The sequence below is a fragment of the Vanessa cardui genome, chromosome 9 (assembly GCF_905220365.1).
Source record: "Vanessa cardui chromosome 9, ilVanCard2.1, whole genome shotgun sequence".
Lineage (NCBI taxonomy): Eukaryota > Metazoa > Arthropoda > Insecta > Lepidoptera > Nymphalidae > Vanessa > Vanessa cardui.
Genome location: NC_061131.1, coordinates 9661031 through 9679033, shown reverse-complemented (window position 1 = coordinate 9679033; position 18003 = coordinate 9661031). Strand labels below are relative to the sequence as shown.

Below are 18003 nucleotides of genomic sequence, written 5' to 3'. Positions count from 1 at the left end.
TTGAATAGCCGTAATGAGATATTACAAATGAAAGTAAAGATGACCAAACTTGAGAAAATATTGATAATGAAAAAACATTTTTTTGATAATTAGAATTTCCATTATCATATTTAACGAAAGTATATTTAATTAATTCAATACCTTACAGAGTACAAAACGCATGACATATTAATGTTGTCATTATATCATTCATAATATATTTTTAAAATCAATACATCCGGTTAAGCTACTATATTATAACACAAACACAACATAAAGCAACAAGCTTTTATATCACTTTCCAAATCAAACCTTACATTTTTTTAATCTATTCAATGACATTTATATTATAACGGAAGCAAAATTTTATATGCAAGTTTATTGAACGTTTTAGTGAAATTCAAACAGCAGATTTATTGTCGAAAACGCTCGAATTTGCTATGTAGTGTCAATTCGGAAAGTACACACCAGAAGAATCAGAAATGTTGTGATTGTGAATGTTTCAAAAGTACCCAATTTGACGGAGTTAAAAAATATCACTGACATTATGAATATCCCCACACTTTTGATAATTTAAAATTATCGATTACCTCGATATTCAGGTATTAAATTTGCTATTAAAACTCTAGCACGACAGAAAAACGAACCCTATTTTACATTTTCCAGTCAAAATACAATGGTATTAGTACACGGTTTGGTGTTTTAGCATACCTATCTAATCAACAATAAATTCATTTATTATTATTAATAATAATAGTTTACTAACTAGATCATGCTTTCTCTTATCGACATTTTGGCGATTGTCTGCGAACAACTTTGGAAATCACATTCGTAATTTATTCAAAAACAATTTCATATGTACATGTTAAAACTTAAATTTATTTCAATATAGAACCTAAATCTAACCTCTTTTCATCCGTGAAACAATCAGTCTTCTCATTGCAAAAATTATCGATCTCTTAATATTTACATTTTCAAGTTTCAATTTATATGCAATATAGTGGACATAGACCGAGAAAACTAGCCAGTGAAGATTTTCGTAACATTTCTTGAACATTTTGAGTTGTTTCAATATTTACTTGTTCATGCTCATATAAGTGCTATGTGAAATTCTAGTTACTATAATGGACGGGACAAAGTGTGTTTCCGTTTTTCAATATTGAGCGAAAAAATGTTATGTTAACCTACATGTTCAAAAATAAATATAACCTAAAAAAAATCTCTATTTGAAAATATTGGAATTACGAACAATATTTGTTTAAAGAATATTTTGCAAAAATAAATATATTTTACGAAAGTGTCCGCTACAAATGTACTTTCTCTAGAAGTAACAGTGTGATGTCTATCATGATAAGTTATATCTGATAAGTCTTCGCATACCATTCTGATTGTTCGGTCTCAGGAGGGTATGGCACTAAAATTAAAAAAATCTGCAACGTCATTTAGACGTAAATAAATACAACGAATATTCTAGTCCCATTAAAATAATTCTTTACATGATACAATAATAAAAATTAAAGGCTAATTTACAGACTCTTGCATATGAACCTAATACAAATCTATTTTAAGTATAACTTGACAGGGCAAATATTAGAATTTTATTATAGATTCGATAATTTATATCCTATTATTCTTCCATTAACCATACATTACTCTTTAAACCACGCTTATTACACGTCATACTTTTTATTATAATAGTTCGTTCCGAAGATGTAATAAATTTAGTAACAACATTTTCAAGGACTTGCTGTTGAAATATTTATATAATATTTTTCAACATTTCTTTTACATTTTTCCTTTTTAATATTTACTGATTTTATGATAGATTATAGATGGATTTGACATCAAAAACAATTCGTGTACATTTTGGATGGAGCTATAGTTTTTAATATAGTTAACAAGAAACTCAAGTCACCATCTCTTCGAAATTTTATTCATTCATTTTTACGCGACATCATCAGATTATGCATGAAATCGAGTTTGATAATTTTCTTGGTAGTGACGAAATTTTTCATTAATTCTTTTAACCGAAGCATGTTGAATTATTAAAATATACTGAAGAGTATTTTACAAGGGGAAAAAAAACTAATTATTGGACATAACGACTCGACTTCAAACCCGCTGAGTTTCTTTCGCCGGTTCTTCTCAGGTCAGGGTATTTTCTTTCCGAACCGGTGGTAGTGTTTCAATTGACCATCAATAAGAAAGTGTAATGCTTCTATATTGAATAAAGATATTTGACTTAAATTTTCGCGATTATTACACATTTAAATAAAACTAATTATAACGGATTAATCGCGTGGTCTACCCGTGACCACGAACACTGCAAAGTGCTCGAAACGTCGGGATGTTTCAAAATAATTAATATACGCGATTCATCCGTTATAATTAGTTTTATTTAAAGATATTTGAGTTTGAGTTTGAGTATAGCGAGTCGGTCAGCACTGCGATTTGATATAACGAGAGAATGGCACGGAGTAAAGGATAGGGCGGCGCTATAGGATGCCGTTGGTGTAGTACTGGTAATTGTTTCCGAACCGGTGGTAGTTTTTCAATTGACCATCAATAAGAAAGTGTAATGCTTCTATATTGAATAAAGATATTTGAGTTTGAGTATAGCGAGTCGGTCAGCACTGCGATTTGATATGAGAGAATGCCACGGAGCAAGCGGTAGGTCGGCGCTATAGGATGCCGTTGGTGTAGTACTGGTAGTTGTCGTAGAGGCGCGTGCTGAGCGAGTGCAGCGCGTCGCGCACGAGGCGGTCGACGAGCGCGCGCAGCTGCGGCTCCGTGCGGCCCAGGTGGAAGCGCGCGCGGAACGCCGACACCGCGCTGCTGCTGCGCAGGCACGCCAGCTGCCCGCCTGCCACAACACAGAACATCACTATTGCTTCTCAATTGAAACAGTCATCAGATGATCAGTGAATAACATTTGTCTTTTATAAAATAAAAATAGTGTTCGTTTTGGAACCTTTTCTACCTAAAATGGATACATACATATTCTAAATCTATCTATCAGGTGTTGCTTTGAAGATTTTCTTTACGGTCTGTCATAGCTAACGAAATTAGTTAGTCAAAGGGTTCGGTGTATATTTGCATATTGAGAGAATGTTCCTAATTTTCTTATCTTTTTTTATCGTTTACTACGCTAATGCAAGATTTGAGTGTCCTTAAAGATAGGCGCACACCGAGGCGGGCCGCAACGCATAACAAAAATTCTCCTGAATCAGTTTCATATATTTTGTATGGGCTACCGCACACCTCGGGCTGGCCGCAACGGGCCGCATCGCAACGCATTGGCGCATCACTAGCCAGGCGTATTTTTGCGGCGATGTTATGCGTTGCAATGCGGCCCGTCTCAGTGTGAGTTAGCAGACGCAACAATTAGACGGCTGAATGAGTGCTGTTCGTAAATTACCATAATTAATTAATAAAAATAATTAATAAAACAGAAACCGAATCATCAACAATATTTTTTCTGGTATTTTTTTATAGTACTAAAGTTTATTATTTTCTTTAGTAGAACAGTACAAGGAATTGTACGACCTACAACATCCCAAATATGATGATGTAGAAGAGAAGGAATCATATGGGAAGAGATAGGCGGAATCATAAAACAACATATTGAATAAAAAAAGCTCTTCGTCAGAACTATCCATCTTCTTAGATTGCCAAAACCTGACTGATTATAAGATATTAGGTTGCGGTGCGACCCGATGCGCCTGCTATATGCTTTGGCGCAATTTTGCAATGCGATGCGTTGAGGCCCGCCGCGGCTATAGTTTGCGCGAGCCTTAAGGGATCATATACATGCATAAGATCCGTAATTTTATACTTTGGACTTTTAGTTTCATTAAATACTTATCGAGATAAAAAAAGTATAATATTCTAAACATGAACGCACCCATCCGCATAACGTCGACAAGATGTATGATCTGGTCGCAGTGCTTGCGCGCCGCGATGAGACCGCGCAGGATGAGAATCTTGAAGTACGCGAACATGTCCGAACTCTCGCCGTCCATCACTTCGACAAACTCGCTCGTCAGCTGAAAAAAAAAGTAAATATTTTCATTAAATATTCTCAATTTTATAAGAAAAAATCAAATTTACAAGCGCTACATAAATATGATATTTTAATATTGAATTTACCTTAAAGGGAGAACTTTCAAAACCTAAGTTTTTCGGTGATATGGAGAAGATAAATCCAAAGTCTATGTGAATGATGTGCCCTGCACTGTCCAATAAAATGTTCCCATTGTGTCTGAAAAATAATATACAAAATTAGATCACACTATCCACTTTTACACAAATATAAACCAATATATCGATTCCCTTATTTCAAACATTGAAAAGAGATAAACTTCTGATCATCAAACTTTCATGTCCAATGTTACCCTCTAAAAGTGTTGAAAAACCTTTAATTGCATTGCATTGCATAAGAAATTCAGTCGCTAAAAAAATTGTTAAGCAGATTAATTTTCTAATAAAACAATAATAAGATCTCTATTTTGCTATCACCCCTCAAAGAAAATCAGTTCTGAACCGATGTTTGTTTCTAAAAGATCCGTTACAAATATACTCAAACGAATAAATTTAATTTTGTTACTTTCAAATGGACACACAAAATGTTATCTATTTGGTATTATTATTAAACATTTGTTTTTTTCTAATAAATTCTAGTTATACTTCGACATATATTCATAACATTAGCAAAACTAAGTTAGTCAATGAAGACTAGAATGTATGCAAAATTAACATTTTGTTATTAGATTATCATTGCCTAATATTCAAACTAACTTCCAAAGTGAATATATAAGGGTCGCTTACCTATCTTTCAGTTGTAAGAGGTAGCTGGTGAGAGCGTATGCGGCAGCGGACTGCACGAAGTTCTTCTGTGCTCGCAGGAAGCCCTCGCTGTTGGGCGGCCCGTGCTCCAGTTCCAGCCACGCACGAAGAGTTTTGCCCGATTGCTTTTTTATCTGATGCAGTGACACTGAATTCAGCACCTAGACATGTGAAATGTTATTGATTAATAAACAAGCACTTGAGACGTTGGGGAAAGCTCAGCTTACCAGAGATAGATTGTATGTCAAATTATCATCCATTTTCCGAAAATTCAGATTATTGTATATATTTAATAGTTGAGATTACTGTGGCTTAAAAATGTGGCTTCAAGTCGTAAATTGCGCCCACAAATAGAGACACACCACACCACAGATCGTAAGGAAACATCACATAGTTTGCATGTGTCGGATGAAAATCTTCCACGTGTGTATCCATCCTGCATTGTAACAGCGTAAAAGCTCCAAAACTCATAAAGAAGAGCAGGAGTTACTAATTGTTACTTTTATATATTTACTAAGATTCTTAGTATCTATACAGAGAATAATTTATTATATTTTTTAAACTAGCTGTGCCCACGACCTTGTACGCGTTTGAATTTAGCAAAAACATGGGTGTAGTTCCGAAAAGCCCATACCTCTGATCGACCTGAATTTTTGTATGTTATTAAATTTGAAATACTTGATTATAATAATAATAAATATCAAACAGATGTGGTTGTTGATATGTATGTGTATCCGTGCAGGATACATTATCTTTGTAGTCTATATGAACAATAAACCAATGCATTACCATGTGCCGTTTGAGTTGGTCAGAGTATCCTAGATACAATCGGAAAAGAAATAAAGATAAATATTCCTTAGATTAACGTATACCGCGCGATTTGGTAATAACTCAGGGTTATTTTGAACTATCAATCGCTATTGACTTATCTGTATTCATAATATAGCACTAAGCTACTTATATCCACTTTATTCTTTCAAAGATCCGATGAAAGTTTCTTCGACATATATTTATGTCGTATAGAACATACGACATTTTTATCATATCCATTATTTATATCATAGATTATTCAAGCTCTAACTAACGCGTCAGTTCGGCGTCGAATGTTGTTTGTTTAACTTTTATCCCCTTGTGGTTAGAATAGATTGGATACAAACATCAAGTAGGTTTCATGTAGACATTTTAAGAACGTCGAATAACCACACTCATTACGTGCTCATACATAGTGGGTCACGTAAAGTGGGCAACAACCCACGTATGATATTTAAAATTACTAATAAAACCAGCATTGCGTTTATTTAAAATATTTCCCGTCGTGTGACACTTTCGTTCAACTCTTGAGTAATAGTTTTAATCGTATCACGTGCGAGTTTATCCGCGTCTATAAAGGTCAAGCTGAATGCTTCATTGAAACTATCAAGTAAATTATTATATAAACTGAATCTAGCTAAATAATATTGATTAATAAAACTCTCATTCGACGACGCGAGGTGGGCACGCGCTGAACTCATGTTTGAACGTTAAATGAGATCGCGATAAGATTTATTTAAACCTAATACGTATTTTATTAAAGTATATAACATAATTGAAAAAATAATGTTGACGTTTAAATCTCGAAGTAATAAATACTTTTGCATATTTTTTATAAGTCTGAACCTAGCAATGAATGGACTGGTAGCCGGGCTGGAGACAAGTGTAGGAGGCAAAAGCAGTACCAATGAATGAACTGGTAGCCGGGCTGGAAACAAGTGTAGGAGGCAAAAGCAGTACCAATGAATGAACTGGTAGCCGGGCTGGAGACAAGTGTAGGAGGCAAAAGCAGTACCAATGAATGGACTTTTTTGCCGGGCTGGGTATAGGTGTAGGAGTCAAAGTCAGTACCGGCTGGATGAGTCCGCTCTCGCGGTCGAGGCACAGGATCTCGTAGGGGCGCAGGCGCAGCGGCACGCGCTCCAGCTCCCAGACGGCCTGCAGGCGCCGCAGCAGCTGCGCGGCCAGCATCTCCTGGCGCAGGTCGTCGCCCACCTTCACGATGCAGCCCAGCAGCCGCCAGCCGCCCAGCGAGCCGTACGGCGATATCGAGCGCATGCGCGCCAGCTTGCTCTCCCACGATTCCTGTACCGAACGATCGTATTTATGACTGACCATAATCCTCTTCGACTGCGTTAGAGTAAGTCATTACTACATATTGTATAAAATTAAAACCTTCCCATCTTGAAAATATGTTCTATTATAATTATATAGCTATTATAGTAATCAACGGTATCAATCAATCAATCAATCCCGAAATGAAAACCAAATGGAACTTAGTGAGGATTAATTGTATATTTTTTTTAATAAATAAATAAATAAATATGAGACAACATCACATACATTACTCTGATCCCAATGTAAGTAGCTGAAGCACTTGTGTTATGGAAATCAGAAGTAACGACGGTACCACAAACACCCAGACCCAAGACAACATAGAATACTAATGGTAATCTACATCGACTCGGCCGGGAATCGAACCCGGGACCTCAGAGTGGCGTATCCATGAAAACCGGTGTACACACCACTCGACCATGGAGGTCGTCCTTTATTGCGTGAGAGTAAACTCTGAAGAAATAAACGAAAATTACTTTATACCAATTATTATCAGATAATAATGTTCAACAGTTCTATTAACAATATACCATTTAATCGTTGAAAACGATTACAGCAAGTTTAATTGCGTAATTGTACAATATTTAATTGATATTTTTAAACAATGATTAATATTCTGCAATGATAATGTATTATTGCAAACAGTCGCATCGCGTGTAAGCTCGCCCTACGGGATTGATTCGTGACTAATGCTTGCTAGATTGTGGTTTCCCCGTTTTACAAATATCGATTTATACCATATAATTAAGTCGTTAGCTTACGAAATAATCTAATTTATATACACTTTCAAAGATGACAGTAGTTAAAATAAACTTTATCATTCATACATTCAAGTTTTACTGGTAGAATCATTTGCTATTTACGAGTACATAATGTAATTTAAATTGAACATATCTATCTGATTTTAAACAGTGTTCGTTTGCTAGCAATCGCGAGAACGACGTAGTGAATTGATAAGTGTGAATGGGATAATCCAATCTCTAATAATAACCTTAAATAATTTATAAGTTTCATTCGATTTTTGAAATATATACTTTCTTGGTCGGTATCTAACCTTTTGATATATACATAGAGACGGTACAATTATCATAAATATAACAAAACTAGTTTATATATAAGTATGATATTAATCTTAAAATGTGTTCTATACTGGCTGTCCGTCCCGAGCATCGTACACGTAAAGTTTTTTTTTATGTTATAGGTTGGCGGACGATATGGGCCACCTGATGGTAAGTGGTCACCATCACCCATAAGCAATGACGCTGTAAGAAATATTAACTATTCCTTACATCGTCAATGTGCCACCAACCTTGGGAGTTAAGTTGTTATCTCCCTTGTGCCTGTAGTTACACTGGCTCACTCACCCTTCAAACCGGAACACAACAATTTCGAGTACTGTTATTTGGCGGTAGGATAACTGATGAATGGGTGGTACCTACGCAGACGGACTTGCACAAAGCCCTACCACCAAGTAATACGAAAGTTAGCCTTTCCAATTTCCCCCTCAAAGTACCGCGGAGAGATAAAATTTATAACATAGTTTTATAAAGTAAAATATATAATAATCGATATTCAAAATTTCAGCTCTTAAGACTCAATAGTTGGTTGTGCGTTGAGAGTCAGTCATGACAAACGACTATAAGATATTCAATTCGTCGAGCTACGAAGCGTGAAGCATCCGGCGTCAGCCTTATCTCGAAGACGCTTGTATTCATTCAGTAAATACCTAACTCTCGGTGGTTGGTTTTGGCCTTGTAACTATCTATAGCATTCTAGTTTTCAAATATATGTGAGAAAATATTTGTAATTAACGGGAGCATTGTTTTAGTCTAATTAAATGTAAAATGTATGTACGTACTTGTGTTTGTGTGATCGTGCGTTTGTGTGAGTAGTATTTAGTTTGACAATTGTAATGAATCATCAAGTTATTAAAACCTTTTATCCAATGTTAAATTTAATTACAGATAATATTATTCTGTAAGATAAGATAACATTCTCATTTCTTACGTAAATAATTATACTATTATTATTATTTATGTTTTTCTGTAATTTCAGACCACGAGGGGCACAGTCTTACCTCAGTACATACTGTAGGTAGTACCTAATTTGTTCGGTATGCGGTTACTGACGAAGTATAAGAAAATTAAGCATCAATGTTGAGTAAGTTAAATATTTAAGATATAATTGAAACTACTTTCTAATTGATATGAGGTCCAGGTTAATTTATGATAAGTATTCTTAATGAACCCGACACATATTAATCTTAAAATATGCACATAGTTTAAGCGCACATAAAAACACTAGAAACCACTTTTATAGAAACTAGTCAATGAGCTGCAGTTAGGCCAACTTCTATTGAATGTTACCCCTAAAACCAGATTGAAATTCAAGCGATTATTATATATTGAAATAAAACTAGTTTTAACCGGATTTGAATCGCGTATATTAATTATTTTTAACATCCCGTCGTTTCGAGCACTTTACAGCGTTCGTGGTCACGGGTAGACTACAGTCTACATCCGTTAAAACTAGTTTTATTTCGATTTACAGCTTGTTAAGTGTTTATGGTACACCCTGGCTGGTGGGGTAGAGTACCTTGAGCGCGAGTGCGGAGGGGTCGGCGGGGTCGTTTATGGTACCCCTGGTTGGTGGGGAACAGTACCTTGAGCGCGAGTGCGGAGGGGTCGGCGGGGTCGTTTATGGTACCCCTGGTTGGTGGGGAACAGTACCTTGAGCGCGAGTGCGGAGGGGTCGGCGGGGTCGTTTATGGTACCCCGGGTTGGTGGGGAACAGTACCTTGAGCGCGAGGGCGGAGGGGTCGGCGGGGTCGTTTATGGTACCCCGGGTTGGTGGGGAACAGTACCTTGAGCGCGAGGGCGGAGGGGTCGGCGGGGTCGTTTATGGTACCCCTGGTTGGTGGGGAACAGTACCTTGAGCGCGAGTGCGGAGGGGTCGGCGGGGTCGTTTATGGTACCCCGGGTTGATAGGGAACATTACCTTGAGCGCGAGGGCGGAGGGGTCGGCGGGGTCGTTTATGGTACCCCTGGCTGGTGGGGTAGAGTACCTTGAGCGCGAGGGCGGAGGGGTCGGCGGGGTCGTGGCGGAAGGCGTTGGGCGGCGGCGCGGCGGTCGCGTCGGCCAGGCGGCGCCGCACCTCGCCCGCGCCCACCGCCAGCGACTCGCGCGAGCCGCACGACGACGTCGACTGCGCTGACGTCACCGACAGCGCCGACAACGCCGACACCTGCGACAATATTTACTGTGTGTGTATTGTATTATATGTAGTGTATTCGTGTGTGTGTGTGTGTCTCAACCATTATTGACCTATTGTTCTTCGTGATGCTATTCTTGAGCTGCGCAAACGAAACGAATACGAATTTGTTTCTATGCGATTTCTATATAGTCTTTGAACTCAGTGTGTTTATGACATAAAGCTACGGTGTCATACTTGCCCAGTGGTTAGAACGCGTGCATCTTAACCAATGATTGCGGGTTCAAACCCAGGCAAGCACCGATGATTCATGTGCTTAATTTGTCTTTATAATTCATCTCGTGCTCAGCGGTGAAGGAAAACATCGTGAGGAAACCTGCATGTGACAAATATCATAGAAATTCTGCCACATGTGTATTCCACCAACCCGCATTGGAAAAGCGTGGTGGAATATGTTCCAAACCTTCTCCTCAAAGGGAGAGGCGGCCTTTAGCCCAGCAGTGGCTGTTGTTGTTGTTGTTGTTGTTGTCATACTTGCGATAAGCAATCGGGCGCCGGTGGTTTAGCGGCGTACTGCGTGCTGAGCTCCTCGTCGTCGTGGCTCCAGCAGTCGCCCGCGTCGACGTCATCGAGCGCAGAGTACAGCGAGAGCGCCGGCCACTCCGGCACGAGATTCTCCTCGCTCTTTGTATGTCTGATCGGAGGGGAGTGCGGCGCGGGGGGAGCGGGCGGCAACAGGCGGGGCGGGAGAGGTTCATGCCCTTCAGTCTCCAGCACTTCAACATACATTATATATGGAGCCTGTGAAAAAAGAGGTTCATGAAGCGTTTCGTTTTTAATGTAAATGTAGGATATTTTGTCTTTCGACGGCTAACTCAACAAAATAGATTTTTATATAACGACGATCATACTAGTCAACATAACTTTTATCCGACGACACATGTTTAAACCGCAGAGGCAGAGTTTGTTGACATACTTTTACATCCTTCCTGTGGCTAACCTTCCCTGGGAATCCTTTTGCTAATTAATTAATTCCTCATACTAACACAACGTAGGTTAAGCATTCACGTGAGCGCAATTGATTATTGTGAGAACCACTCAGCAAAGATTCCTTGAGTCTATTCTTACGAAAATTGGTTGAGATAGGAGGCCCTTCAATTCTAACAAAGAATGACATGGTTGTACAATGTACATCTATTGTTGTGAAAATTTATATTTTTCTTATAAAAAATGTTTGTATATTGCAATGAATAATAAATACGAATGAATTTATACATGTAGATTTTCACCCACTTCCAGAAGTGAAATTTCGAAAACTTACGTAAATCGAATTAATTATACAGTCACGTTATATTAAGTCTTTGAAAATCTTCGGAAACAAATGCGATCCACAGTTCCATAATAAAAATTAACTTTAATTTTGTTAAAAAACCGCTTATTTTAATTCGTAATTAAAACATGAAACATATTGTTGAATTGTTCATATTGCGAACAAATTAAATAAAAAAGTAAATAACGACAGATGCTGCTGACATCAATACATTACTTATGATAATTAATCAATTTGCAAATATTAATGCCGCGCATTTTGTTTGTGTAAATGTAAATTCTCTATGAAAGACACTAGAAACCACATCCAATATTTTCATGGCGTTTAATATAAAGAAAACGTTTATAAATGTATGTGTAACGAAAAAGGGCTTCGGCGTTACGCGATTTCCATTGAATTTAATAAAAAAATAATCAAAGATACCTTAACATTTCTTCTTACTATAAACTGTTTCCGAATAGTTTTAATGCTAATTAAGTAGAATATTTAAGGAATAAGAAAGTGAATGTCTTCTGATTGCATTATTAATTATAATTTTAAATAGTAACTTAATTCTAAAATTCATAATTTAAATATACCTTTTCTTTAATATCACTATATTATTAAGAATAGGAATAAATACATATAGACTTCAGTCTACGATAGAAAATACCTTATCTTTGCTATTGAGAACAGCAGCGGCGTGAGACGGTATTCTCAAGACGTAGTGAGATTTCTGATGCAGAGGTAGCCAGACTCGAGCTGGCAGGTTAAGGTCTAAAGTGGCCAACTCGGCTCGAAGACGACCGTTCCGTCGTTCTTTGTCGGCGACCGTGGCAAGCTGTCGGCCAATGTTCGTGAGAGCTGTGAGAAACTGAAAATAAAAACACGTGCTCGTTGTATTATAAAAGTTCATCAGATAAGTAAGCCCTATTGATTATGTCGCTAAAGACTCGTTACTCAAGTCGTTTAATTATCGCTTGTTTACCTTTGACTAATCTGCATTTATGAACACTTGATATTGTTATGACTCATTTAAATGTCTGATACATAATATTAAAACTTGAATTAATAATTAATAATAAATTGCAGAGGTATCCGTTGTTCTTTGACCCCCCCTTACATATTGTAGTATTCATCATTACATATTTTTGTCATGATGTCTTAAAACTGGTCGAAATAAATGACTACACAAAAATCGCTTTATGTCCAGCAAGGAACTTTAAATTGATTATTATTAGCTAACAAGATAAAAACTATGCATTCATATATTAAGATATCTTAAACTCTTGTCTATTATAAGTTGTATGTTACATAAAATGTTTTTAACAACAATGTAAATTTATATCTATTATTTAAAATCTAAATCACGACATATTGCATTAGTTATACAACGTTACTCAACGTCGAATAATGATTTTTTTCTTTCGTTGTTTGTCCACCGCCTTAAAGTCTCGAGTGACATAATTATTAATAATGATAATTTGTTAACGTAACTATAGAGCTTTATTGGTGTTCTATTCAAAAATTTAATAAAGAGAATGTCGAGGAAACGATGAAACGAACTTTGTAACCATCTATTACATTACTTTTATTTAATGTAGATAAGCAGTCTTGCAATTTGGCCACCTCAAGTTAAATTATCATCACCGATAGACACCGATACTGAAAAATGTATTATGCACATATTGCAATGCGTCAACAACTTTGGGAACTAAGATATTATGTCCCTTGTAGCTCTAATAACATTATCTAACTCATCCTCAAAACCAAAAGACAACAGTAGTAAGTACTGCTGTTAGTCTTTAGAAATATGAAGAGTAGGTAGTGCCAACGGAGACAGGCATGGACTTAGCCCTACTACCTAGTAATAGCTGTATTAATGTCATTGTATTGATGAGAAATACTCTTTTTTTTGAGAACATGTTGTAGTGTTATTCTCACTTTCACGCTTTGATTAAAAATTGACTCTTTGTCATGACTAATTTATTATGCAGATAATATTATAAATTGAAACAGAGTACTTGTAAATTGATAACACTTATGTTATGGTTTGCATAAAACAAAGACGCGTACGTACGCAGTTATTGTGTGTTATTGCATTCCAAAAACGTAATGAATTTTTTCATTCGACGTTTTCAAGTATAGTAAAATATAAGGGAATGTATTCGTGTTCGTATGAAAGTTGTAAGCGTTAGACTTGATATACTTTAATACCGTATGCATTTTTTTATAGCATCTAGTGTCTCTATGAAGGACAGAAATACTAACGGACAAGATTTACAAATATCATAATATAAAATTAACAGTCTCTTAAACGATGTAAATTCACAATAATTTTTTTTTTAAAAAGCAAATTTTATTACATTTTGCTTTTTTTAATTGTTCTTAAATTATTCTAAGCTAAATGGTATCGAAATTTTCACTTTAATGCTTAGATTCTTAAGCGTTATTTATAAAATCCCATTTTATCCGAGCCTTCGCTTACTAAAAAAAAAGAGTCTGTAAGTTATCTTTAGCAAATGTATTTTAGGAAACTCTTTTTTTAAATTATTGCTAAGTTTAATAATTCCTAGCAAAGAGATAAAGTTGATATTGCTATTAATGTATGTTTTAGAATGTAAAGAACATCGTGTAGTTTTGATTTGTTCAATGGTTTAAATTATACGAAACATTTACAAATATAACCATATTGTTCGCACATTTGACGTCACCTACACAGCTGCTTGTCCACAGCTCTTTAAAAACGGAGTCACACTTAAAACTTTCATAAGATATAAAATTCCAGACGTATTATAATTTATCTTGTATGACTTTTAAAAATAACTTGAATTAATTTTTTTAAGCTAATTGCTTCTGCATTTAGGTAATTAGCGCATAATACGGAAAAGGAAAACATTTTGATTCTTAATACGAACCGGATAGCCCTTTCATAGCAATTACCGTTTCCGACAAAATAATGACAATCGTTCGGACGTTTTTAAAATTTAAATAAGTATAAAAAACAGCGACATAAACGTATGTTAAAATTATTTCGTATTTTCTTTTGTGTCCAAGGTTTCATCATCTCGGTGATCAATTGTAAACAAAATATTGTGCAGAAAGTAATCATAATAGTGTCAAACTATTGTGGCAACCGTTATTGTTATCAATAGTTAAATTCTTTTATTTATACTGTTAAATCATGGATTGATTATTATTTAATTTCTGACTACGACATTTTTAAAGTAGAATCCAAAATTTACACAAAATGATATAAAATGGAAATAATAAATACTTCTATTCAAATATCGAATATTGGATCGATATTTGTAGACGATATAATAGAGTGCATGATTTATTATGTAAGGGTAATTATTATGTAAATGTAATTCATTTGGTAATAGTAATAGTTCGTAAATAATTACTTGTTTTACATAGAAAGATTATAAGATATAACATCATTCAGTAATTTATTTAAGTGTATTTGAATGTATATTATAACGATAGACGACGATATATAGCGATTGAAACATTTAATATATCTGGGGCAAGTAACATAATCAATATGAGTGACGCGTGTTCCAAATATTACGAATCTTTAACGTACACCATTGTAATCACTACATATAATGTCGATAAATCTATACTTATAAAGATTTACTATACCATTGGTACATCACGAAATCTCAGAAATTATAGGTCCAATTGAATAGAAATTGAAGATAGTTAGTCCGTTCGCAACGTAAAGAATTTTTGAAAATTTTCATTTCAAGCCTAGTCCATTCATAGTCCTCTCATGAATGATTTGCCTATAAAATTTACCTTAATTATGTTCGGAAAGTGTTTAAGTTCTCTTTCGAATATCTTAAATAGACTTCTATGAATTTCTTATTAAAATTAATCCTTAATATTTTATATCACTAAATAATAAGTGCTTTGATTTATATACCTATTTATATGAATATGATGAGATATTGAAGAAAAAAGTTGCCAGTAAAATTTTCGTATAAATGGTGGGGATTTATATAAAACATGTTTGTGAATGTCAATAATAATTAATGTAATAAAATATGTATTTACCTTTGTTTGAGGCTCTAACCTTGGCGCCCCGCATGAACATTGCTCGCCGCAGAGACAACCATTTTCAAAGGCACGGCCAGAGGCGAGGTCCCCCAAATGCCTTCCTGATGGCGTAGCTAGCCTCAACGCAGAGGCATCAGATTGCGATCTGTGATGACCTCTCCGTGCAGCCGGCCTGATTTCCTCCGCTAGAATAGAGTCTTTTAACTTCGTCGCTCTCGACCGCTTTGCGTCTCCACTAAACGCTGTTAATAACCACGCTAATCGAAGGGAAAACTGTGCACTTTGTTTACACCGATACACCAAATATGGTCGTAAAACGTCTGCTACATCTCCCATTTCAATGTACATTGTAGCTAATTGTGGGAGGTAAAAGTCTACATCTTCGTGTGGGAATGAGAACAATTTGTTAGCTAGGTAGGTTTGCACACCTGGTTCTTTAGAGTTGAAAAGATACGTTATAGCCATACTCATATCAAACAGTTTACTCTCAAAAAGTCGTAGGAGAAAGTCTTTGTTTTTTGCCGTTTCAGTAGCACTACAAGTCGCAGCTGGTGGTTCGCTAACCGTATCGGGCGGATCCGGAGGTTTCTCTGTTTCTTCTGGATTGCCCGAATCGAGACTTTCTCTTGATCTGGCAGCAGCAGGAGGTTGAGGTCTTTCTTCGTCATTTCCGTCTGGCGGAGTATGAATGCCAGAGTCATCGGACCCCGTGGGAACTTCGGGTGGTAGTGCGAGCCTTGGCGCAGGCGCTTCGCACGATATTCGAAGCGGTGCACCGTCCGGCGACGTCGGTGTCATATCTTCCGGTATCCTTTGTAAAACAGAATCCAGAGATCTGTTCCTCTGGTGGCCGCATCCCGCCGGCGGCCCGTTCGCGCCCGTCACATGTCTATGGGCAAAAAGAAACAATTGTTAGAAAAGGAGCACGTCATATTATTTTAAAATTATCTCTGTAATTTTAAACGTACATATCAAATGGATCTTCATACTGACGAATTCCTACTACTATAATTTTTCTAACCATTTTTTCAGCTTAATATTAAAAACAAGTAACACTATAATTTAAACCAGATCATTTATATCACAAAACTCTGCACATAGTATTTAATAAAGTCATTGTTTGAAATGTTCTGTAGCACATAATTAAACACTGTATAGTGCTAACACACGTCCAACAACTTCGTGAGTGCACGGTAAACTGTTTTACGCAATCGTAGTTTTGTAGGCAGTAGACACAACGCACCGCATACCAGTCCAATAAGGATCACCTCGATTACGCAGCTAGAACGCGACTGGACATTTAACGAAATACTGGACCAAGATCTTATTCATATTCATTCATCAAATATCTTCCAATTAATTACTTCATATTTAATTAAGTAACTATGAACTTATTAATGTTATTGATATAAGTCATTCTCTGTTAATAAATTATTATTTTATTAATTAAATATATATAGGTATACATATATAATTACTAGTAGTACAAACATTAATTTACAAGTAGTACTTTTAAATAACAAGGTATTTTGATTTGTATTCTATATGTGATAAACATAGTTCCTTTTACCGTTTCATTTGCAGTGCTATGAATGTCAATGACAAATTGGCATTGACAATTATAATAATTAATAAAAGTTTACACAGCATGATTATTACGTTTAACTTGAGGAAGTTTGCTAACAGCATACGGAGAGGAAAAGGGATGTGACGGCCCCTGATTTGATCACCACTTAAATATTTTAGTCTTAGTTACTAATCAGAGGAAGTACAGGTTTCATGCAAGCTAATAAGCGAACGTTCCATTCGAGCCTGTGTAGGAAGCGAATTAACATCGTTATTTTTAGACCGTTATCGTACATGGGCCAAATGTAGCATGCCTTTTAACATATGTCCTATTTCCATCCATATATGTAATGGTCAACTTAAAAGTATTAAATATACATAGCATTACATTCGCTTTTTTATTAAAGCTTTACTTATATATTTACTTGAACATATTATGTGTTGAATGTCAGATTCCACAGTGACGGGAGTTGGGATGAAAAGGGGTGACGTATTCATATGTACGATTTGAAACACAATTTACATAAAAAGAAGTACGAATCTTTAGAAATCAAAACTTCGACCTACTAATTTCTAAAGAGAACGGTTGTATGAAAACAAATAGTTAATAATAAAGACAAAATATTGTTCTAAGATCACGAGTGATTGGAATTTAAATAGATGTTATTCATATAAATGGGACACCACTTAACCTTAACATTCGCTATAATAATTTCTATTAAGAGTATTGTTTACATTCAACATCTGTGCCAACAGCATACTCCTAACAGTTTACACTTACTGACATCAAAATCACTTTTATAATACGAAATATCATGATGCATATTAACTATAGTTTAGGTGATGTTTTGACGTTTGCAATTTTAAATTATAATAAAAGAGT

The 18003-nt window shown here is 35.8% G+C and overlaps 1 protein-coding gene across 2 annotated transcripts in view; it reads right to left on the bottom strand.

Moving 5' to 3' along the window:
• Positions 1-2576: 2576 nt before the first annotated feature.
• Positions 2577-18003, bottom strand: part of LOC124532301 (phosphatidylinositol 4-kinase beta) — a 30313-nt gene continuing 14886 nt past the window's right edge. The window contains exons 1-10 of one of the 2 annotated variants that reach the window (XM_047107142.1): positions 16523-16758; positions 15552-16443; positions 12163-12363; positions 10715-10981; positions 10034-10213; positions 6706-6939; positions 4807-4985; positions 4129-4240; positions 3884-4025; positions 2577-2842 (exon numbers count right to left, since the gene is read on the bottom strand). In XM_047107142.1, coding sequence (XP_046963098.1) covers positions 2661-2842; positions 3884-4025; positions 4129-4240; positions 4807-4985; positions 6706-6939; positions 10034-10213; positions 10715-10981; positions 12163-12363; positions 15552-16443; positions 16523-16578 — 2445 coding nt within the window. In that variant the 5' untranslated portion in view covers positions 16579-16758 and the 3' untranslated portion in view covers positions 2577-2660. Of the gene's footprint in view, positions 2843-3883; positions 4026-4128; positions 4241-4806; positions 4986-6705; positions 6940-10033; positions 10214-10714; positions 10982-12162; positions 12364-15551; positions 16444-16522; positions 16759-18003 lie in introns of those variants that run through there. The other variant, XM_047107140.1, reaches the window with a different exon arrangement.